This window comes from Hyla sarda, chromosome 6, assembly GCF_029499605.1.
Source record: "Hyla sarda isolate aHylSar1 chromosome 6, aHylSar1.hap1, whole genome shotgun sequence".
Classification (NCBI taxonomy): domain Eukaryota; kingdom Metazoa; phylum Chordata; class Amphibia; order Anura; family Hylidae; genus Hyla; species Hyla sarda.
Genome location: NC_079194.1, coordinates 37,381,742 through 37,406,843, shown reverse-complemented (window position 1 = coordinate 37,406,843; position 25,102 = coordinate 37,381,742). Strand labels below are relative to the sequence as shown.

At 44.4% G+C, this 25,102-nt stretch overlaps 1 protein-coding gene and 1 long non-coding RNA gene across 3 annotated transcripts in view; one reads left to right on the top strand and one right to left on the bottom strand.

Moving 5' to 3' along the window:
- LOC130275488 (putative gastrointestinal growth factor xP4) overlaps positions 1–19,927 on the top strand; it is a 158,247-nt gene extending 138,320 nt beyond the window's left edge. For both annotated transcript variants that reach the window (XM_056523533.1, XM_056523534.1), the window contains exons 8-9: positions 12,937–13,125; positions 19,779–19,927. In XM_056523533.1, the coding sequence (XP_056379508.1) occupies positions 12,937–13,125; positions 19,779–19,783 (194 nt within the window). In that variant the 3' untranslated portion in view covers positions 19,784–19,927. The remainder of the gene's footprint in view (positions 1–12,936; positions 13,126–19,778) is intronic.
- Positions 19,003–24,047, bottom strand: LOC130275492 (uncharacterized). The gene is made up of 3 exons (XR_008844797.1): positions 23,857–24,047; positions 19,383–19,452; positions 19,003–19,153 (listed from the first exon to the last, which is right to left on the bottom strand). It is a non-coding gene; the product is annotated as an uncharacterized LOC130275492 (long non-coding RNA).
- Positions 24,048–25,102: the final 1,055 nt, after the last annotated feature.

Here is a 25,102-nt window from a genome sequence, read left to right as displayed (position 1 = left end):
GCAACATCTGGAGGGCCACCATTTGGAGACCACTGTATAATGGTCTCCAATCTGTGCTCTTCCAGATGTTCCAAAATTACAAATCTCAGCATGCCCACTCTGTCGAGGCATGCTGGGAGTTGTAGTTCTGTAACATCTGGAAGACCACAGATTGGAGACCATTATACAGTGGTCTACAAACTGTGGAGCTCTAGCTGTTGCAAAACTACAACTCCCAGCATGCCCAGACTGCCCAAGCATGCTGGGAGTTGTAGTTCATCAACATCTGACCCTTCAGATATTGCCGAAATACAACTTCCAGCATGTCTGGCCATGCTGGGAATTATAGTTTTGCAACAGCTGGAGGCACACTAGTTGGGAAACATTGTTCATTTCCTAACTCTTTTTCCCAACCCGTGTGCCTCCAGCTGTGCCTCCAAACTATAACGCCCAGCATGCACTGACAGACCATGCATGCTGGGAATTGAAGTTGTGCAACAGCTGGAGGCACACTGGTTTGGAAACACTAAGTTAAATAAAAAAAATTCAAGTGTTTTGCAACCAGTGTGCCTTCAGCTGTTGCATAACTACAACCCTCAGCATGCACGGACTGCCAAAGGGCATGCTGGGAGTTGTAGCAGTATGCCTCCAGCTGTTGCATAACTACAAGTTCCAGAATGTCCTTCTGCTGTCACTGCATGCTGAGATTTGAAGTTTTTGCAACAGCTGAAGGCACACTGGTTGCGAAATACTGAGGCACCCTGTTTGGGAAACACTGGCATAGAATACCCCTATGTCCACCCCTATGCAAAACCCTAATTTAGGCCTCAAATGCGCATGGTGCTCTCACTTTGGAGCCCTGTCGTATTTCAAGGCAACATTTTAGGGTCACATATGGGGTATCGCCGTACTCGGGAGAAATTGCCTTACAGATTTTGGGGGGCTTTTTCTCCTTTTACCCATTATGAAAAGGAACAGTTGGAGTCTACACCAGTATGTTAGTGTATAAAAATAAAATTATTTACACTGACATGCAGGTGTTGCCGCATACTTTGCATTTTCACAAGAGGTAAATGGGAAAAAAGATCCCCATTTTTTGGGACACAATTTAGCCAGAGTACGGAGATACCACATATGTGGGCACAAAGTGCTCTGCGGGCGCACAACAAGGCCCATAAGGTAGAGTGCACCATGTACATTTGAGGTGATTTGCACAGGGGTGTCACAGATGTTAAATGAATAATAAGCACATTGGTATAATTGATGTGTTATAATTGGGTGCAAAAAGTGGTATTATTGTGAGATTAAAACTCTACATAATGAAGAAAAAAAATTCTAAAACTAATAACGAGGACACACTTACTGTTTAGGTTCAGATACGCTGCAGACAAAGCTCCTACTTAATAGAGCTGCGGTGTAAATTTATGCTCTGAGGAGAATTCTAAATTTAAACGCAATTCAAGAAAGTAGCTGCACAAGAATGATAAATTTAACGCAGCTGCGCCAAATTTAGACAACAGGCAGAGGGGTAAAAAACTTCTATTATACACTGGAAATGATACATGTCCCCCACTGTGTACATATGCATAGTATGAATGGTGTAAATATATGCACGGTAACTGCTATAAATATATGTACAGAATCATATCTATGAACGTATGTATGGTATTAGGGATGAGCGAATCGAACCTGACGAATCCGAATAAGTTACGAATTTCAGGAAAAATTTGCTTTACAACGAATCCGAATAACGCTGCGATTCAATAGAACGGAATGCTTCGTTAAACTCCCTTTAGTGCGGTCCAGGCTCCAGGGCATCTAAGATGGTGGCTCCATATGTTAGGACATGGGGCAAGGAACTCTGGGAAGGCGGAAAGCCAAGTAAACGGGATGACTCTTAATCACATGCAGCATGCAGCCTATCAGCAGCCAGCCACCCCTGTGATGTCACAGTCCTATATAATTGGCAGCCATCTTGCGGCCAGTCACATCAGCGTTTTATTTCAGAGAGAGAGAGAGGGACAGAGAACAGTGTGTGTTGCACAGAAAAGCATTTTTACAGCAGCAATTCACCTCTAGCCCAAATCAAGCCTAAAAGCACTGATGGGGAAGAGAGAGAGATTGAGAGAGAAAGTGCAATTTTGGGTGTACTACACAGCAACTGTGTGCTGCAGCACTGGTGTGTGCAACAACTGAAAAGCTAATAGTAGCCAGCCAATTAGGGTGAGCAGAGCACTAAAAGCCATAATCACCTGCTATGAGCGCATAATACAGGTTGCGTAGCGGAGTGTAATGTCCTATTAAGTGTAACCAGTGCGTACATAGGTGGTGTACAATTTTGTTCCTGTTAAAGTCTTAAGGGCCTAGTTACTGTGAAAGGCCAGGCAAAAGTATACACCTGCTAATGTTGTAGACAAATGCTGTTTTAAGCATAGTGGAGCATATTGTACTCCCCTCATAAGTGCATACCACATACATACATATATGTGGTGTTCCATTTTGTGCCTGTTAAAGTCTTAAAGGCCTAGTTACTGTGAAAGGCCAGCCAAAAGTGCACACCTGCTGCTGTTCTAGACAAATACTGTTTTAAGCGTAGTGGAGCGTATTTTTCTCCCCTCATATATGCACTAAGTATGTAAGCAGAGAAGTGCCAGGACATGCACAGAGGAGTGGAAGAGGCCTAAATTCATCATCAGGCACAGGTAGAGGTTGCAGCAGACTACAGGATAGTGGAAGCAGGAGTCGCAGTGAGAGGCCGGAGCTCCCGGTATCAGCTAGCGGTCCTGTCTCGACCAGCAACCCATCTGCCATCATCGATAGTTTAACTCTGTCATCCACTTCATCACAAGGGACATCTGACACCCCTTGTCAACAGTCGGTGGGTTCCTCAGACACAACACTCAGTTGGCATGGCCCGGGAGCAGTTCTCATTACCTCTGTCCTATGCTGTTCCTTCCCCCACAGAAGTATGGTATGCTGTGGGTTCAGCTCCACTATTTAGTGAGGAATATATACTAGATTACAGTCAGCAGCTTCTGCCCAGCCAAGAAGTTGAGGAGACATCCACCGCTTCCTCCACTAGGCGGGCAAGTAGTGATGAGGAGAGTGGCGTAGGAGGTGGTTTTGCGAGCGTTCAGACTCCCGAAGCAGAAACTATAGAGGAACCTGAGGAGGACATCAGTAACATGCAGACACAACTCGATGATGATGAAGCTGATCACACTTGGGAGCCAGGTGCAGAAGGAGCTTCATCATCATCAGGAGAAGAGGGTTGCAGTTTGTTCGTGGGGCAGCAGCTGAGCCAGCAAGGTGGTAGCATGGTTGGAAGTCAGCATGGTGGCAGAAGTGGGAAGTCTGGAGTCAAACATGCCCAGGGTAGACCCATTCCTGGGAGGTAGTGGAACAAGGGTTCCTGGAGTCAGCAGCAGTAGCAGTCAATCAGTGCGGACTGTTGGGGAGAAAATAAGCTACTCGGCGGTGTGTCATTTTTCTTTATCAAGCATCCGGAGGATTTTAACCTGGACACATGCAAGATGTATCAGCAGAAAGTGAAGCGTGGCCAGGGTCCCAATGTTGGCACCACGGCCCTGCGTCAACATATGCAGCGTCACCATTAAACAGCCTGGGAGAACCATGGCTCTGATGCGGTGGTCCAGCCTGCTGCATCACCCAGTGGCACGCCACTCCCTGTTTCAGCCAGCCAAGGCTCCACCACCTCAGCCGAAGGGAGCTGTCTCTCATACCCATTTTCTGTCGCTCCAGATGTTCCTGCTCCTCCAACTTTGAGTCAGTCATTCCGCCAGCAATCCATCAGCGAAGCCATGTCCAAGAGACAACAGTATGTACTCACTCATCCAACGGTGCAGGTGCTGAATGTGCTCCCGTCCAGGTTGCTGGTACTGCAGTCCCTCCCCTTTCAAGTGGTGGACTCTGCACCTTTCAGAGAACTGATGGCTTGTGCCTTGCCGAGGTGGAGAGTCCCAATCCGTCATTTCTTTGGGAAAAAAGCGGTACCAGCCCTGCACAATTTTGTGGAACAGAAGGTGGGCCAGTCCTTCAGCTTGTAAGTGTGTATTAAAGTGTACGGCAGCGCCAGAGTGCAGAGCTGTAACTACGGTAAATGGGTAAATGTGGTTCCTGCAAAGCCACAACAGCAACATGGACAGGTCACGCCACTTCCGCCTCCACGCTCTAGGGCGTTGGTCCTGTGACAATGTACGACTCCGCCTCCTCATCCTCCACTGTGTATTAAGCCTCCACTGCCCGGACAAGTCTAAGTGCACCTCCAGCATACCATGTGTGCAGGGCACGGTGGTGTCATGCTGTTCTTCACATGGTTTGCCATGGCGAACGGAGTCACACAGGGGAGGAACTGCTAACAGTCATTCAAGAAATTGAATTATGGCTTATTACATGAAAACTGGCAAAGGGAACCATGGTGACCGATAACGGGAAGAACATCTTGTCTGTGCTGCGACAATGAAGCCTGAGCCATGCGCCCTGCATGGCACACGTGTTCAGTCTGGTTAACAAGCAGTTGCTGAAGTGTTCCCTCCATCTGCAAGACATCCTAACAATCGGAAGGAAACTTTGCATGCACTTCAGCCACTCGTACACTGCAAAACACACCCTCCTTGAGCTGCAGTGTCAGAACGGTATCCCCCGACATAGGGTGTTTTGCGACGTTTCCAAACGTTGGAATTCAGCCCTCCATATGTTCGACCGACTATACGAACAGATAAAAGCCATCACCGATTTATTGATGATCCAAGCAGATAGGGGGATTCTTCTTTGTAAGTTTAACGTCAACCAGTGGCAGCTCATACGTGACACCTGCCATTTGCTTAGACCCTTTGAGGAAGCCATATTATTAGTAAGTCGCAAGGATTATGGCATGAACGACATTATTCCACTGCTTCATTTACTACAACATGTGTTGGAAAACGATGGTTGGTCAAGGCACTGTAGGCATGGCGCCTACATCTTACGGCCACACGAGCCATGCGGGGGCTGAACTACATGAGGAGGGTGGAGCACAGTTTAGGTTTCGCGAAATGGGCAGTTTTTATAGTAATCTGACAGAAGAGGAGAAGCATGAGCAGCCAGATGAGCTAGAGGGTTATGAGGAAGACAAGACAGATGACCCATGGTGATGGAGGCAGGGAGGCTTGCGTAGTGACCGCTGAATTGTCACCATTCGGCAGTGGAATGACTTCTGGCTCTCCTCCTTATTGGACCCTCGCTACTGGCACAAAATGGAGTACTTTTTTACACCCACAGAGAGGGAGGACAAACTGACCTACTACAGAGACCTATGTAGTCGGTTATCCGATGCCTATCTGCGCCATTGTCCATCTTCTCGCAAGTCTGACTCGGGGGTCCCTCTGCGCTCACCTTCCACTGCCATGGCTGCTGGGGAGGGGAGGGTTAGTAGAAGCAGTACCAGCTCCAACAGCAGCGAGTCTACATTCACTGATGAGTAGCTTTCTTTACCCGCATAGTGAAGCAACAGGCAGAGTTTGCCCTGGAAAAGCTGTCCTGCCCGGCCAGTAGTGTGCCATCAGAGCGGGTGTTTAGTGCAGCGGGGGCTATAGTAACCCCAAGGAGAACTCGTCTGTCCATGAAAAATGTGGAGAGACTGACCTTTGTGAAGATGAATCAGGCATGGATCAGCCAGGATTTCCACCCACCAATGCCTGATGCATCAGAGTAGATTGACCATGGTGCCACACCAACACTTCACAAATATGGGTAGTGCTAAACAGATTTAAGGTGCTGCTCGCCAGTTACAGAAATTCCTGCGCATCAGACCACAAATAAGTATCGAGGATATGCATTAGCTAAAACTTAGCTTTTCTTAGGATAAAATATATGGACCCAGATTTTTTTTATATCTAAGAAAAGGAAAGGTTTGCAAAAAAACACCATGTGCCACCTACACCACCAAGTATTGATGTGATGCAAAGACCTCGAGAAGGTGGAAGGGACTTATGGCCCATTGTAACCGGTGGGGGTAAAAACTTCCCCTGTAAGTCCCTATTCTCGCACTATTAATTCCCTGCTAGGCAAGTGTAACTCGCCCTAAAAAGGGCTGCCCCACACAGGAACCTCTCCCTATTTCCACCTACAAACACTGCCATTTCCTATTACCCCTACCTGCTAGAATGGTCAATACATTGTTCCCTTCCACCTTTTCAAGGAAAGTGTTACTTGTCTTAAAAAGGACGGCCCCACTCAGGAACCTCTCCCTATCTAGACAGAGGTTCCGATGTGGGGCAGCTCTTTTTAGGGCGAGTAACACTTGCCAAGAAGGGAATTAATAGTGCTAGAATAGGGACTTACAGGGGATACGTTGTTCCCTTCCACCTTTTAGAGGTCGTTGCATCACATCAATACTTGGCACATGGTGTTTTTTGCACACCTTTCCTTTTCTTAAATAAAAATAAAAATTTGGGGTACATATGTTTTATCCTAAGAATATTATTAAAAGTTAAGTTTTACATAATGCATATGCTCAGTACTTACTTTTGCACATTAACACTTTTGCAAAAGAGTCAGTTTTCTTCTGCTTACCTGCCTCAGCTACTATTTTGACCCTGCCACCAGCCTGATGCCACACATCTGATGCCAAATTCTCCTTTTTTCACCCACCTTCATTACGGGTTCTAGTATTGCTACCTGGTCACTTTCAGGACTCCTGATGCGGCTGTTGCTACCTCCAGGCTGTCTCATTCTGCCACCATATGTTCTCATGCTGGTGCCAGCTGTTGTATTCTGTCTTTCACCCTGCGGATGTCTTTTTGTATGAGGTAGTCGGCACTGTTTTCCGGCTTCATCTGTACTACAACCACTTGGTGTTTCTATTATTATTTCTGACACTTGTACCGGTTTTCTGTTTTACTATTGTCATAACTTTTATGACAGCTTGATGTAGTTTGTCTTACTTGTGACATATGTTTCTGGGTGTACAAAATCTTTTATCATAATCTTGGATTATCAACTTACTTTCTCCTTTGTCCTCCCCACCTCCCTGGTCCCCACCACCATTTCTGTCCATGTCTCGTTGCAGATTTAAATGTTGTTTAACTTATAAACTAATAAAGTATGATACTTAATCTTACATAGTCCGTTTGGTGGTTTCTCCTTTCATTGGTTCTATTTCCTGGAAAAGCTGCTGAGTTGCTCATAGCAACCAATCAGATTGCTTCTTTCATTTTTCACAAGGCCTCTGCAAAATGAAAGAAGCAATCTGATTGGTTGCTATGGGCAACTGCACAACTCTTCCTCTACACTGGTTTTGATGAATCTCCCCCATAGAGGGAAATTTATCAAAACCTGTCCAGAGGAAAAGTTTCTGAGTTGCCCATGGCAACCAATCAGATTGCTTCCTTAATTTTTCAGAGGCCTTTTCAAAAATGAAAGAAGCAATCTGATTGGTTGCTATGGGCAACTGCACAACTCTTCCTCTACACTGGTTTTCCGCATATGCGCATATTCGCGAATATAGAGCCCTCCCTTCTTTAATGGTATAGAGAACTATGACTAGTGCATTAACTCTGTGATTTTTTGCCCACTTAAACCAATAGGCCCATTGTGGTCTATGGGGATCTCACGGCATGTAAAACAGTAAGATAATCAGGATCCTCTTGGCAGCATAGTGGAATGGGAGACCACGCCTGGTTTGAGTCCCAGGGTGTTACAGTGCTGTGGTTTAACTTTACTGGAAAAACAGCTGAGTTGCCCATAGCAACCAATCAGATTGCTTCTTTCATTTTTCACAAGGCCTCTGCAAAATGAAGGAAGAGATCTGATTGGTTGGTATAGGCAACTCAGAAACTTTTCCTCTGGACAGGTTTTGATAAATCTCCCTCTATGGGGGAGATTCATCAAAACCAGTGTAGGGAAAGAGTTGTGCAGTTGACCATAGCAACCAATCAGATTGCTTCTTTCATTTTTGAAAAGGCCTCTGAAAAATGAAGGAACCAATCTGGTTGCTATGGGCAACTCAGAAACTTTTCCAGGAAAAGTTTCTGAGTTGCCCATAGCAACCAATCAGATCGCTTCTTTCATTTTGCAGAGGCCTTGTGAAAAATGAAAGAAGCAATCTGATTGGTTGCTATGGGCAACTCAGCAGCTTTTCCAGGAAAGTAAAGTTAAACCACAACACTGTAACACTCTGTCCTAACCCAGGACTCAAACCCGTGCTGAGACGGTCCTGCTTATCTTACTGTTTTACATGCAGTGAAATCCCCATAGACCACAATGGGCCTATTGGTTTCAATTGGCAAAAAATTACAGAGTTAATGTTCCAGTCACAGTTTCCTATACCATTAAATAAGGGAGGACTCAATATTCGCGAATATGCGCATACATTTTCGCATATGCGCATACATTTTCGCATATGCGGAAAAAAAAATATTTGTAATTACGAATATATAGTGCTATATTTGCAATATTCGGATTCGAATTGCGAATATTCGCGAGCAACACTAGTCTCCACTTGCTGCCGACAACTCCAGGCTGTGTCCTTCTGCCAGATTATGGTCTCCTTATGCTGCTGCCACCTCCAGGCTGTGTCACTGTGCCACCATGTGGTCTACTCATGCTGCTGGCACATTAAATAAACTTGTAAGGTTCATCTATTTGAAATATTCAATTTAAATGTAAAAAAATATCTTTAATCTTTTCAATTGTGAGGCCCTATGTTCTTGTCCGGCTATTGCCACCTCCAGGCTGGATCATTCAGCCACTATATGGTCTTCTCGTGCTGCCGCCACCTCCAGGCTGTGTCATTCAGCCACTATATGGTCTCCTCATACTGATGCCACCTCCAGGCTCTGTCATTGTGCCACTTTGCTACAGGGATTCTAATAGCGACGCCTCTAATCTGCATGTCATACTGAATAACAGAATTATTTCACAGCACACTCCATATGCATGTTACAGCAAGGCAAAGTGTTCTACACCCCTATTGAGGCTCTCTGTAGGCCAGAAATAGCCATTTTTTAATAGCAATTCACTGAACCAACTTTTTTTGGAAATTTTGGTGAGTCCTCTGTATGGAATTTTTCAAAAGTTCGCTCATCTCTATATGGTATAATTGCTAGAAACGTGTACACATTGTACATTCTATAAACATAAACACACTGAAAATACTATGAACATATACTTACTGTAAATGCTACAAACATATTAACATTATGCAATGTACTTAAATAGCTTATGAACAAAACTTATTACAGGTGCCATGAATGTATAGACATTGCAAATGCTAAGAACGTCCACATGGTACAAATGCTATGAATGTAACATTGTAAATGCCATGAACATTGAACGTACAAACATTAAACCATGAACGTATATACTATAATTACTATGAACGCATAACCATTATAAGACTTAATACGTATACACACTACAAACACTATGAATGTATACACACTACATTCAATGAAGGTGTAACCATTAGAAGTGCTGTGACATATACCCATTGTAAATGCTATGAACGTGTACACAGTAAAGCAAAGAACATATATACAGCATGAATGCTGCCAACATATCCATTGTGTAATAGCCATGAACTTGTATGTTAGAAATCTATGAACATATAACATAATGATACTTTCAATGTATACACAATACAAAAACTATGAATGAATAAAACCTTACAATGCTAGGAATGTACACACACTAATTATTTTGAATTTATAGACATAAAAAATGCTATGAAATGTTTACCCTTTCTACTGTCTTGAAACACATTGTTATTGCTATGAAAAGTATCAACATAATAAACAAATTGAATGCATACACCTTATGAGTGTTGTAAGCGTGTAATATAAATTCTACGTACGTATCCACAATAGAACATCATGCACATTACACATTATAATGCTGCACAAATAACCGTATAATGCTATGAATGTATACACTATGAGTGTGTGCATACTGACATTATGAATGTGTACCCCTTATCAAAGTTATAAATGTACTATAATGTCACAAAACGGACACCCATTATAAAAGCTATAACCATATACACAGTATGATGCTATGCACGCATACATACATAACACTATGAAATGTGTTCCACTATGAACATGTTGTAATGCCATGAACGGATACTCATTACAAATGCCATGAACATATACACCCCATGATACATAATACATTTTATGAACTTATACACCCCTTAACCGTATATTCATTATAAATGCTAACATTGTATACACACCATAACCGGGTACGCATTATAAATGCTAAGAATGTATTCCCACTATAACCATATACACATCATAAATTCTATGAATGTGTGCACACTGCAACAGTATGGATGTCTTCCCAATGTGAGTGCTATGAACATGTGCACATTGTAAAGCTTTAAATATAACGTGTAAATGCTAATGGTGATGTGCTGATCAATTGACTACTGATGACGTAAGTTATAATGGATGTGACCAAGATGCAATGCACTGCCGAGCACGTGTATGCGCTGGTACAATGATCTATTCTCCTTGCCGCTATCTGATTTAAAGGGCATGAATATTAAAATATTGCATGGTTATTTTAGGATATAGGATGCATAGCAGCTATGATAAAATGTTATTGCGACCGATTTTATAATGGGTGGCGATGAAGATGTAATGCTATCGTCTTAATGTCCTTTGACAGTCTAGCAGGCTGCAACCATAACACAGAATTTTCTGTTAAATGCCATCATTAACATCAGTGTAATACTAATGCCTTTGGTAAACGTACCACCCGCATCACTCGGGGTAGCCAAGCCCAGGACTGGATGACTGCAAGTGGTAGAACTGGCCCATGGCAGAGCAATGGGCTAGCTGGGGCAATATCCCCGCACCTGGTGTCTGCAAGCGTTGCCCCTGCAATCAAAGTGATGTGCCATGGCGACAAGCCGAACCCTCCACAGCTGCTCACTCGCCGAACCTCCCCCCTTACGTCCACTTTGCTCCTGACACGCTGCAGTCAGAGCTGGCGGCATCCAGGCCCGACCTCACTTGACATAACCTCTCTGTACCCGAGGTGCGATATGCCTGTATAGGATGAATGGTGCTGCAGCCACTACTTCACCTGCTTCCCCCCCCCCCCCTCCCCTGTATCTCAAAACCCAACTGAAAACCTAATCCCTGCGGGTGGAGTACGGCCAAGCATGTCGCAGAGAAGCAGCCAGTGAGGCTGCGTGAGACATCAGACTGCACCACCCACAGTACTCTTCAGACTTTGTGGCTCTGAGCGCTGCTGCCGCTGACAACCAAGCAAGCACCATAGTGCGCCCCCAGCGGGATATTTACACCACTGGTGACAATCGCCAGCCCACCGCGGGAGAATGACTGCCTCAATAGAACAGAACAGCCCATAGAATAGAACAGCTGGCCTGCTAGGAGGGGAGAAGTGTCCCCGTACCTTGTGCCAAACAACCAGTCGTCCCCAGCCCCACACTGCCTGGGCCAACAATCCATGGTGACCTTGCACAAGAGGAAGCCTTATCACAACAGGCGGCCACACAACTCTCCATGAGGCAGCTGACTGGCTTCGGAGGATGCAGGACCGCATCAGAGCTCCGAATGTGGGAGAAGATTCAAATGCTGGACAACCACCGCTGGACACAGCACTGCCCCTGTTCAGTCAAAATGTATTCCCCGCTCTATGGGCAGGGGACCTTATATAGCCCCGAATTGATGTGAGGGAGTATGAAATTCCCACACCCTTCGCAAAAATACAGCCTCAACACTTCTCCTTTACGCCAATTTCACATGGCACTACACCATGTTACCAGGTTCATCTGAAGTGAACTAGACAATGATCGCTTTTAAAACAAAGTGAATATTATTGGAACGGGTTCTACAGTTTATGTACAATCAACACTATTGAACATATTACAATATTTTTCATTTTATTTATATACATAAAACTCAATGTGTGTGTGTGTATATGTTCCAGCATCACGTCCAAACGGCTAAAGATATTAATATGAAACTTGGCACACATGTTACTTATATGTCAACAACAAACATAGGATAGGTGATTTAACCCTTACTCACCCCCATTTGCCAGGGTCAGGGTTTTTGTTTAAAGTCCCATACAAGTCTATGGAAAATATATGTCACTGCATAACTTCCAAACGGCTGGAGATATTTCGATAATCCTTGGTCAGATGTTACTTAAATGTCCACTTAAAATATATGATAGTTAATTTAACCCTTAACTACGCCCATTTGTGAGGGTCGGGGTTTTCGTTTAAAGTCCCTTGCAAATCAATGGGAGATATTTTAATACCTGGTACACATATTACAGGTCGGGATATGAGGATGGGATATGAGGTCGGCATAGGAGGTCAGGATAGGAGGTCGAGATAGGAGGTCAAGATAGGAGGTCGAGATAGGAGATCGAGATAGGACAGGAATGGCAGTCGGGAAAGGAGGTCGGGATACGAGGACGGGATACGAGGACGGGATACGATGACGGGATAGGATGACGGGATAGGATGACGGGATAGGATGACGGGATAGGATGACGGGATAGGAGGTCAGAATAGGAGGTCGAGATAGGAGGGGGGGATAGGAGGGTGGATAGGAGGACGGGATAGGAGGACGGGATAGGAGGTCGGGATAGGAGGTCGGGATAGGAGGACGGGATAGGAGGAAGGGATAGGAGGATGGGATAGGAGGACGGGATAGGAGGACGGGATAGGAGGATGGGATAGGAGGACGGGATAGGAGGACGGGATAGGAGGTCGGGATAAGAGGTTGCGATATGAGGACGAAATATGGGGTTGGGATATGACAACAATATATGAGGACGGGATATGAAGTCAAAAGCTTCCTCTGTTGATTTTCCTCCACAACAAGGATCAGGAAGGAAAATCGGGCAACGCTGGGTACTCAGCTAGTATATTTATGAAATTCAGCAAAAACTAATTATTATTTTATGTTTCAGCGTCATGTGTACCAACTGACGAAGAGATGGACGAAAATAATATAGTGCTAAAGGTATCTGAAGATTTCAAAATAACGACTACATATATAGAATTTGAATGTAGATTTACATACAAAGTTCCTCCTGACACTGACATGAGATTGATTTGTAAAAATGGAAAGAAGCAGTTTCCAAAATGTTTCAAAAAAGGTAAGTCTCAAAATTTTTGATTTTACTAAAAGATTATGGGGGAGATTTATCATTGCTTTTAGAGCATTTATTTTTTTTGGTCTATGTTCAGGCACAAGACTTTTATGTGCCTTTTGATATAGACAGTTTTACTCTTTTTGTCTACCCATAGAACTTTTTTCTTTTTGACCATGCAGTGGTCACGTATTTATAATTTGCGACTTTTGTCAAAAGTCGCTATTTTGTGCGCAAAGGTACATTTTTAGGCGCAAAGCTACACCACCTAACAGTAGGCTTGAGAATAATTTCTTCCTTCCACAATCAACCTTTAACCCGTTCCCGCAGAATCCCGTCTATAGACGGCGAATTGCGCAGGTCCTTCACGCATTCTGCCATCTATAGAGGGCATTCAGTTAACCCGGCGATACGCAGCATCGCACGGGTTAACTGGCAGAAGGGGACCCGTGCAGAAGGGGACAACTTCTACTAGCCCCCCCAGGACTAGGGATCGACCGATATCGATTTTTTAGGGCCGATACCGATAATCTGTGACCTTTCAGGCCGATAGCCGATAACTTATACCGATATTCCGGCATAAGTTATCGGTTATCGGCAGTGGGAAACACTGGGTTATGTAACAAACTCTGTGTTTTGCAACCAGTGTGCCTCCAGCTGTTGCATAACTACAAGTATCAGCATGCCCTTCTGTCACTGCATGCTGAGAATTGTAGTTTTGCAACAGCTGGAGGTTTGCCCGGCTATGTGCTGACAAGTACTTGCCAGTGCATGGCCAGTATTTGTCGGCGCTTTCGCATACCAACGCTCACCCGTGTACCACGGGTTGAGAACCCAGGCCTCTGGTTGTTGGTCTGACTCTTTTTTAGAAAAGGTGCACGTTAGACAACTTTTCACGCTAAAGGAGAGCTGCACCTTATTCATCATTACGCATCATTATTGATTAATAAGGCGCACGCTAGTCAAAGTATAGACAAAAAAGGTGGAAATTTGATCTTAAATAGACATTTCTTGATAAATCTCCCCCTATGTTCTGATCATGTGCATTTAGGCCCCTTTTATACATTTCTATATCTTTTGTTCAGTGTTACAAATTAATATTTAAAAGTTAACCTCTCTTGTGCTGAGTATAACAAAATTTTTCTATATTTGTTACTTTTATGCACGATCCCAATCAAACATTTACAGTTTATTGTGATGTACCATATAAGCACAAAGTGAATGCCACCTTGGAATTTCATAGTCACATGTAATCACATAGAAAAGTAGAAAAACTGGGGTATGACTTTAATTTTCTGCAGGATCCACCAGATACCCTCCTAAGGCTACACACGATGGAATGTCCTCACGCAAATTCTCTGTATGGACATTCTGCACAGTACGGGCGCCTGCAAAAATTTTGCCGTGTGCGCATAGCAGCGGAGTCCCATTCTATTCAACGGAAGTCCGCACGGAATTTCCAACGTGTGAACCTAGCCTAAGTCACCAGTCCACACCCAAGAGGATAATAATGTAATTGTCAATAGTAACCGTAACATTTAAAGGGGTACTCCGCCCCTAGACATCTTATCCCCTATCCAAAGGATAGGGGATAGGATGTCTGATTTCGGGGGGGCCCGCCGCTGGGGACCCCCGCGATCTCGGCTGCTGCACCTCGCTGTCATCACAGCACAGAGCAAACTCGCTCTGTGCACAATGATGGGCAATACAGGGGCTGGAGCATCGTGACATCCCGGCTCCGCCCCCTCGTGACATTACAGCCTGCTGCCTTAATGCAAGTCGACGGGAGAGGGCGTTACAGCTGCCACGCCCCCTCCCATAGCCTTGTATTGAGGGGGAGGAACGTGATGTCACAAGGGGGCGGAGACATGATGTCACAATGCTCCGGCCCCTGTATTGCCTGTCATTGCGTAGTGATGACAGCTGGGTGCCGCAGCTGAGATCGCGGGGGTCTCCTGCGGCGGGCCCCCCGCAATCAGACATTTTATCCCTTCTCCTTTGAATAGGGGATATAATGTCTAGGGGCGGAGTTCCCATTTAAAGGGTTTATGCCATCATTTATACCTATCGACTATGCATAGAACAGGGGATAAGTATATAATCACAAGAAGCCTCACCACTGGGGCTCCACATGATATCAGGAACATGATTCCTAAAGCTCCTATAGGAATGGAGTGGTTGTCAAGTATCAGACTGCTGAAGATACCTGAAGATAGTTTCCTAAAATCATAACTGTCTGAAGCTTGCTCTAAAGCTTTCTGAAGCTGTCTGAAGCTTTCACATCCCACAATAACACACTGCTCAAAAAACAAAAAGGGAACGATTAAACAACACAATGTAACTCCAAGTCAATCACACACCTGTGAAATCACACTGTCCACTCAGGAAGCTACAATGATTGACAATCAATTTCACATGCTGTTGTACAAATGGAACAGACAACAGGTGGAAATTATAGGCAATTAGAAAGACACCCCCAATAAAGGAGTGGTTCTGCAGGTGCTGACCACAGACCATTTCTCAGTTCCTATGCTTCCTGGCTGATGTTTTGGTCACTTTTGAATGCGTGGCCATGACGTCAAAAGCCTCCACCCTGCACTGCCAGTTATCCAGCACGGAGCAAAGTTCCCATAGACTTGTACGAGCGGGGCATGGCCCTTCACGTCCCCTCCCATAGACTTGCATTAATGGGGCGGTTGCCATGATGTCACAAGCGTGGCGTGGCCGTGACGTCCCTAGCCTCCAGTGCTGCACCCAATGCTCTAAACGAACGCTGGATGCAGCAGGGAGATCGCGGGGATCCCCAGTGGCAGGAACCCTACGATCAGACATCTTATCCCCTATCCTTTGGGGCAGAATACCCCTTTAAAGGAAACCTGCCATTAGTTTCATGTGGCCAAAACCACAGGCAGCATGAAACGTGGACATACCTTCTTATTACAAGTGAGAAAAAAAAGAAGGGGGGCTCAGCCTAAATGTGCATGCATGGTTGTATGAGGGTACTGCTTGCAGCAAACTATACCACTTACAGTAAAACTAAGAGGAAAAAGAAGTGCTGAAACTGACGCACAATAATTTATAAATAATAAACTTTATTGAAGCATAAGACACACTCTTACAGTATCTTTTTCTAATATGCTACAATAAAGTTTGTTATTATTTATGAACTATTGGTGTGTGCCAGTTTCATCATTTCTGTTTCTCTTAGTTCTTCTCTTATTACAACTGTCTATGTTGATTCAATATTAAAGGGGTATTCCGGGTTTATACATCTTATCCCCTATCCAAAGGATAGGAGATAAGATGTATGATCGCAGGGGTCCCATCGCTGAGGACCCCTGCGATCTCGGTGCAGCCCCCGGCACAGAATGCTAAGATGTATAAACCCGGAATACCCCTTTAAACCTTTCGGCATTTCAGAGGAATCATAGCTTTTTAACAGGGAATGAAAGTGAATGTGGTTGGATTGCAACCCATAAGTTGCTGCAACCGTGATCCAAAAGCCATCAGGGACAGGGCAGATTTTAGGTCGTGTCCCATGTAGGCCCCAATGTGACCACAATCATTCTCATTAGCTGGGATGCAGCACAATGCAGACAGGGGGATCTGGCAGAAAAAATTGTAATAGATACCCTAACCAATACAATTTTAAATAGCAGCAACAATCCTACAAATACCGCCACTGTATGAAGTAACCAGGCTGATGAAACTTGAGGGAAAGGGTGGGCAACAAAAAAATTCTGAAAAAGATAGCTGCAGAAAAGAACTCTGAAGACAAGGAGGTAGATGAGGCTATAAACTAAATACTAAACTAAACACACTTGTAACTCAAAAACAGAGAGACAGACATGGCCACACATGCACCGTGTACTATGATCCAATTGCTTCTCAGCATCATTTCAAAACTAACAGGTTGTTATTGAACCTTTTGATCAAAATATGCAAGTCCACTCGCCACGTCAAGGCCACCTGATAAGATTAGGGATTCCTCCTAGCATTCTCCCAGGCAGGCAAGGAGTGTATAGTAGTGTTGAGCGCGAATATTCGCAATTTGAATATTTATTGCGAATGTCGCATTTTCGCGAATTTGGTGAATGTAGCGCTATATATTCGAAATTAGGAATATTCAGAATTTTTTTTTCCCACAGAACACATCACAGTGATCTCATCCCTACTTGCTTCCAGCTTGTGGTCTAAAGAAGGCTCCTATACTATTTACTGTATTACTGTTACGCCGAGCGCTCCGGGTCCCCGCTCCTCCCCGGAGCGCTCACGGCGTCTCTCTCCCTGCAGCGCCCCGGTCGGTCCCGCTGACCGGGAGCGCTGCACTGACATGGCCGTCGGGGATGCGATTCGCACAGCGGGACGCGCCCGCTCGCGAATCGCGTCCCAAGTCACTTACCTGTCCCGGTCCCCGGCTGTCATGCTCTGGCGCGCGCGGCTCCGCTCTCTAGGGCGCGCGCGCGCCAGCTCTCTAGATTTAAAGGGCCAGTGCACCAATGATGGTGTCTGGCCCAATCTTCCCAATTAGCTTGATTAGTTTCCACCTGTGCACTCCCTACTTATACCTCACTTCCCCTGCACTCCCTTGCCGGATCTTGTTGCCCTTGTGCCTAGTGAAAGCGTTCCCTTGTGTGTTCCTAGCCCGTGTTCCAGACCTCCTGCCGTTGCCCCTGACTACGATCCTTGCTGCCTGCCCTGACCTTCTGCTACGTCCGACCTTGCTCTTGCCTTATCCCTTGTACCATGCCTATCTCAGCAGTCAGAGAGGTTGAGCCGTTGCCGGTGGATACGACCTGGTTGCTACCGCCGCTGCAAGACCATCCCGCTTTGCGGCGGGCTCTGGTGAAAACCAGTTGCTACTTAGAACCGGTCCACCGACACGGTCCTCGCCAAACCCTCTCTGACACAGAGGATCCACCTCCAGCCAGCCGATCCGTGACAATTACACTGGAGAGCGAATATGAGTGAATATGAGAATATGGGAATATGAGCGATTATCCTTTCCCGTCGCAACTGTGGAGACCAGATCATGCCCGTCGCGGCAGCATTAACTCAATAGATGCCGTGATAAATCCTGATCATGGAATCTATGGCGTTGACAGGGAAAAGGGGCTCCCCCTGTCCACCAACGGCAATCCTGCCATGCGATTGCAGGATCCTGTTGGTAGCCATGGTAGCAGGAGGCCAGGTCATGGGCTCCTGTCTGCCTAGTACGGCAACCTGTAAGGTCCATCCATAGGGGGGATTGCACAGGCAGAATGTCAGTGTACACTGACAGTTATACTGTGCTGCAATAAAGATGTACTGCAGCATAGTAGAACAGGTGAAAAGTAAAAAAACATAAAAAGGTTTTAAATAAATTAATAAAGTGTAAAATAAAAAAAGAACCTTTGCCAAAAAAACTTTAGCAAAGAAAAACATACAAAGTGTTGTGTGCAGCGTGTACATAACACACCGCACATGCGCCATTGTCTTCACGACACGTTTAGTTAAATGCGGTACATTAATGACCAGCTGAATTTGGGAAGGTTGAGGGCTTTATATTGTTGGAGGTGCCCCCCCCCCCGCCTCCAACAAGATAAAGCCCCCAGTCTTCCAGAATTCAGCTGGTCATTAATGGGGGGTCAATTGGATCCACCACTGATTATTCCCCTCTTGCCATGGGAGCAGCCTTCCAGGTATCAAGAATACCTCAAAGCATTTTTGCAGCTTTTCAAGTACCAAGCATCCACTGCTTGCAATATATTGACAAGTTGGTGTAGACCCACTGTGCCATCGAACTGGACATTGACCAATCCAGTTGGGTCTTGTCAAGTAGCTGCCTGATTTTTACACTTTAATACCGCTAAAGATGACTAACAGGTCTTTACCTTCTGAAAACTTGCTTGATAGAGATGGAGGGGGGTTCTGCTCTTTTCTGTGTGCTGTGTATGGGGGACATCCTAGCAGCCAGTCCATGCTCCCTTTGGCGCTGAACTGATGTTTGGCAACAAGTTGTGATCACCTATTTGGTGCTTCACTCAGTGTGAATCTAACAAAAGAACAGATAAGTTACCATTCAGCCTCCTTATATTTATAATGTGATGTTATGTTCAGATGTTGGCCGAATCATGAAATACGGTACAACAAAATACAAAATGCCTTAAAGCTGTGGAACCTCACACAAAGGGCGTAATTTTTTGGCAAATAGGCTAAATGTGCCAAAGATTTCCACCACTTTCTGCCTTTAAAAAGTATTGAAAAACAAGACCAGGACTGACCTGACTTCAGTGGTATAGAGACTGGAGAGTCATTCATACTGTGCGCCAGTAATAAATCTCCTAGAATGACCTTAAATGAGAAACATGAAGGGTCAGATCAGATGCAGTGGTGCAGGGTCTGAGAGAAGGTCAAGAGTCACAAGCAAAACCAAGGAATAGAGACCAACATCCTAGTCATGAAGTAAACCAATTGTAGCATTAAAATAAAAAATTTTTTTTTTGAACTTTTCAAATTTTATTGTTTTGTTTTGTATTTTCATTCAGTAATAAGAAATAGATATTTCACAATGTAATATTTCATTTATGAAATGACAATGTCAGATTGTTTCCAGCACTATGTATGTGTAAGACTAGATACACTGCTGGTAATCTTTTTATTCTTCCATTTTTATATAGAATAAACCTCAACGAGATCTTGATGGCCGCACGTGACATGAACCATCTGATTCCCTGTGACACATGTGTCACCAGCAAAATACATGAGAAAGATGCCTACAATTACAAATGAAGAAAAATAAAAGTTACTCACTAGAGATGAGCAAAGTTACAGGGATTTGATTTGTCACAAACTTCTCGGCTCGGCAGTTGATGACTTTAGCATAAATTAGCTCAGCTTTCAGGTGCTCTGGTGGGCTGGAAAAGGTGGATACAGTCCTAGAAGAGTCTCTCCTAGGACTGTATCCACCTTTTTCAGCCCACAGGTTACCTGAAAGCTGAACTAATTTCTGCAGGCTAAAGTCAGCAACCGCTAAGCCGAGAAGTTTGTGATGAATCAAATCACTGTATCTTCGCTAATATCTATTACTCACATATAATTCTAAAAATATTATATAATAATAACCAATATAGCTTTCTTCGATTGCTAAAATATCATATTTTTCTGGTATATGGATATACTGATCCATAGTTCTCTTTAGTTTTGTCCTATGCCGTACCGGGGAACTGGTAAAGGTTTGGAACAAGATAATTTTTCCAAGATGTTTTTGACTTAGACTTATTGCTTTAGATAATTCTTGCAAAGTTGATTATATGTTATTCCAGCAAATGTATATCAATTGTAAGGAGACTTCCCTAATGGTAGACAGAAATAGGCCATAAAATGTCCATGCATTGGGCAAAGAGAAAGGTTTCCTGTCTGTCCCATAAGGAGTCTAATTTCATTTTTCTCTCCTTGTGTTTCTCTAAAATCCATTTTATTTGTCATCTCACTTCTAAATAAACTTTACAATGCATCAATCATCTGTGAAACAAGGTATTTTTTGCTTTTATATCAATAGAAGTGTGTGTCCAAGTGTGAGACAAAATAAAAATGCTATTTATTGAAGTAATTTTTACAGCAAAATACTTGGAAAACAATATACAAATTGACATTATACAAAAGAGCAACCAACTGGTAATAAGGTACAGTAACAGCTATATTGATGCTTCATTCTATTGTTATCACCCCCTCCCGCCCTGTAGATACTTTTATACAAATGTCCCCCATACATATGGCTGTAAGACTTTGGGTCACATGGAGGTCTTTGCCATTTGTGTCTCCATCCTATACTGTACATTAGCAATATAAAGACATAGGTAAGACAGCAAAGTTATTGCGTCCAAATTTGTGCTGGTAAGGTTCTTGTATGGTTTGCTGGTTGAACAGCCGTCACATGGAGATAAGGAATAAATCTACACTGGAGATAAGTGCACAAAAGGAACTGGTAGTCCTTGTGGTTTTACTTGACACCTAGTACAGTGGCTTCCTCTTTATCAAGGACGGGCACAAACATTTTGGGGGGCGGGGGCATTTATCATTATTATTAGTTTAAATGCAACATAAGGATTACCAACTGCCCAGTAGCCCCATTTAAAGGGGTATTCCGGCTTTATACATCTCATGCCCTATCCAAAGGATAGGGGATAAGATGTATAATCGCAGGGATCCCACCACTGGGGACCCCCCGCAATCTTGGTGCAGCCCCCAGCATTCTGTGCCAGGCGCTGCCTCTGAGACGGGGATGTGGCATCACGACCACGCCCCTGGTGATGTCACACCATGCCCCCTCCATTCATGTCTATGGGAGGAGGTATGATGGATGGATGGCTGTCACACCCCCTCCCATATATATGAATAGAGGGACGTGGCCATGACGTCACATCCCCGTCTCGGAGGTAGCGCCTGGCACATGATGCCGGGGGCTGCACCAAGATCATGGGGGTCCCCAGCAGCGGGACCCCTGTGATCATACATCTTATCCCCTATCCTTTGGACAGGGGATAAGATGTATAAAGCCTAAATACCCCTTTAATGCCCACATAATGATGCCATGCTGCCCAGCACTGCCCAGTTGCCCCCGGTGTAAAATAATAATAAAATAATACCTCCACTCCAAGATGACATATTATTACTGCAGTAACTAAATAATACCAGCATACTGTTAGGAAATAAAAGCCAATATCACCAATGATATCACTATACAAGGGATAAATAATTCCGCCACACCAGGAGTACTACCAATACGCCACATAGTTACTGGAAAATACTACCAAACTGATACTGAATAAAAAGTACCCAGACTAATATTCCCAATAAAGTGACCATAAATATTTACCCCCAGTTCTACACAAGCACTGTGGGCCGTATAAAGGCTTACATCCAGTGACTCACAGGAGACGTCTTTTTGCTGCGGCTCAGACCGCAATGAAGACTTTTTATAACTATGACTCAACTCTGCAAAATCTGCCAGAAAAACATATTAGGCTCCGCATTTTTCCAGAACCTCAATCAACTTTGCCCTACGTTCAGTGCTCCAAATAATACCTTCCCTGGTGCCCTGCATAGTATGAGTGAGTAGATAAGTGTGTTAGGGGAAGGGTTGGGGTTGCGGTGAGTAGGTAATTCCCCCCTCCCCCCAGTAAGTAGGTAATCCTATATTATGTAGATGTCCCCAGTAAATAGGTAATACCTCACTATTAGTTAGATGCCCCCAGTAAGTAGGTAATCCCCTGTATTGGGTAGAAGCATCCAGTAGGTAGGTAACCCCCCCCTTCCCCACCCTCACTGGTAGGAAAGAAAATCTCTGTAACATGACATGTCATCGAACCTGCCAGGTTCATACAGAATTAAGGAGATATAACTTCTGTATTTTTGCAAACTACCAAACTAGATAATGCTTCACCTGGTTAGTTTTGCCTGTGACAACCACTAGTGTATTATTGTGGCATCCAGAGGGTTTGTCACTATGTTCTTCCAAATGTAATGTTTATAATTGAAGTGCTACTACTTAGATGTGGAGCCCATAAATCCCATAGATAATCACTGGAAAAAATCTTTCTGACATCATATGCAGTCCAAATAACCTATTATTACCCAAGAGACATTGTACGCTCAATTGATGCCCCCAATAAAACCAACATACACATTAAGGGTCTATTCACACGTACAGTATTCTGTGCAGATTTGATGCGCCGGATTTGAAGCTGTATTCAGTCATTTAGTTTACATTGAAATCTGCAGCAGAAAATCCTGTGCATCAAATCTGCGCAGAATACTGTATGTGTGAATAGACCCTAAGGCCCCCAGCTGAGCGGTGATATGTACATTGAGGGAGATTTATCAAAACCGATACAGAGGTAAAGTTGACCAATTGCCCATAGCAACCAACCAGAACCCTTCTTTCATTTTGCAGATGCATTTTTTTTAATTAAAAAGCGATCTGATTGGTTTCTGTAGGGAACTGGTCAACTTTTCCTTTGCACCGGTTTTGATAAATCTTCCTCTTTTATTGGGGCAACGCCTATTTTACATCCTAACATGGAAAATAGAACTTTTAATAGGCGAATCAAAAAGACATGGGGTCAAAGTCAAACTGTTCACGTCACTGCCCTCTATTACCTCTTTGTTATTTTCCATCATTTTCATAGGTCTTGTTTAGCCCTTTATACTTCTCCGCTATGTTGCTCTCCAACCCAAATGTAAGTAAAATAAAGGGAATCCCTTCTCTCCCATGATCTGAGGTGATATAAGAAAGCATGAGAAGGGAAGTGGGTTAAAAGTCTGGCTACATTTATTAGAGGAAATGCTACATTCCCCTCTTCCGAAGAGTACTCAAACCATCTATCCTCTATTCATGGGGCCTTTTTCTGAGCAACAAGAAACATATGGACATTATGTAACAATCTATGGCTAGATTGTGTCTTCAGAAAAACTACAACTCCCAGCATAAAAGCTGTCCGGGCACACTGGGAGTTGTAGTTTTGTAACAGCTAGGGGCAGCCTGGTTGGGAAATACTGACATATACACATGGTCCCAGGCTGTATATTATAGACCCAAAACATTATTTATAGGGATTGTGTCCTCTTAAATTACCTGTTGTTTAAATTAGGTTTTTATGTTAACCATTTTTTGAACTGTCACTCTGATCACCCACACTAAACCCATACACTGGGTTATAATGCGGGTGGCCAGGAATCCAAAAAGGGGTCACTTACTATAATTGGTGCCGTGGTTCCCAAGATATTTGATGGCGAAGTTCCCCTTCTAAATTTAGGGAATTGCACACAGGAGGTGGGGCCCCATCGGCTGGCCGCCCCTGCATCTTTTCGTGTTCCTAATCACTTGTCCCTTTAATTAGCATATTCATATTCTGCGACTTCGCGTCCTAGTGATGTGAGTCGCATGTCACATGCGTCTGTAGTTTACATGCAGCTCTCACGTCCTGATGATGTGAGAGCTCCAACTGCTGAAGTCAGTCACGTGAGAGCTGTCTGTAAACTGCTGGCGCATGCGCTCTACTGACAGAGAGCAGTGCTCACGTGACATGCGACACATCACTAGGACGTGGAGTCGCAGAATATTAATATGCTAATTAACCCCTTAAGGACCAATACAAATAAACCTGTACGCCCCTGAAAGACCAGGCCTGTTATTTCAAATCGGGGATGTCTGTTTTTATTAGAGAATAACTCTGGTAACGTTTTGCCAATCACGATAATTCTGACTGTTTTTTTCCCACAAGTTGTCCTTCATGTACATAGTAAAAGTAAGCCAATATCATTTGTAGTTTTTTTTTTGTAGTAGTAGTTTCATATTTTTTTAACTTTTTTTTTTAATGCTTTGGAATACTTAGTATTCCAAAGCATTGCAGATATATGCTGTCAGCTAGTATTACACTAGCAGGCAGCATATCAGGATGTGACTCTGGCACGTCCTGACAGGCAATAACCGGGGCAGACCTGGGGGTTCTTGTAAAGACCCCTGGCTGCCCAGGTAACCAGCAGCACCCCGCGATCGTTGCGGGTGCTACAGGAGAGAGACAGAGGGAGCCCCCTGCCTCTTTCAAAACTCCTTATAGCTCGTGGTCGCCTCCAACCGCGGCTGTAAGGGTTAAACTGCCGGGACTGAAGTTTTCTTCGGTCCCGGCAGTGCGGCAGGGTCCTGGCTGTTTGTTACAGCCGAGTCCCTGCCGCGATCTTGTGGGTACACTGGGCAGCACCCACGTGAAGCATGGACGAGTATAGACGTCCGGGTGCCGGAACGGCCACGAACCTGGATGTCTATACTCGTCCATTGTCATTATCGGGTTAAGGGGACTGCTGATTAAGAGGACGGAAAGAAGCAGGGGCGAACAGCCAGCAGGGCCCGGCCTTCTGTGCGCAATTCCCTGAATTCAGAAGGGGAACTTCGCCAGCCAATATCTCAGGAATCACGGCACCGATTATAGCAAGAGCCCCCTTT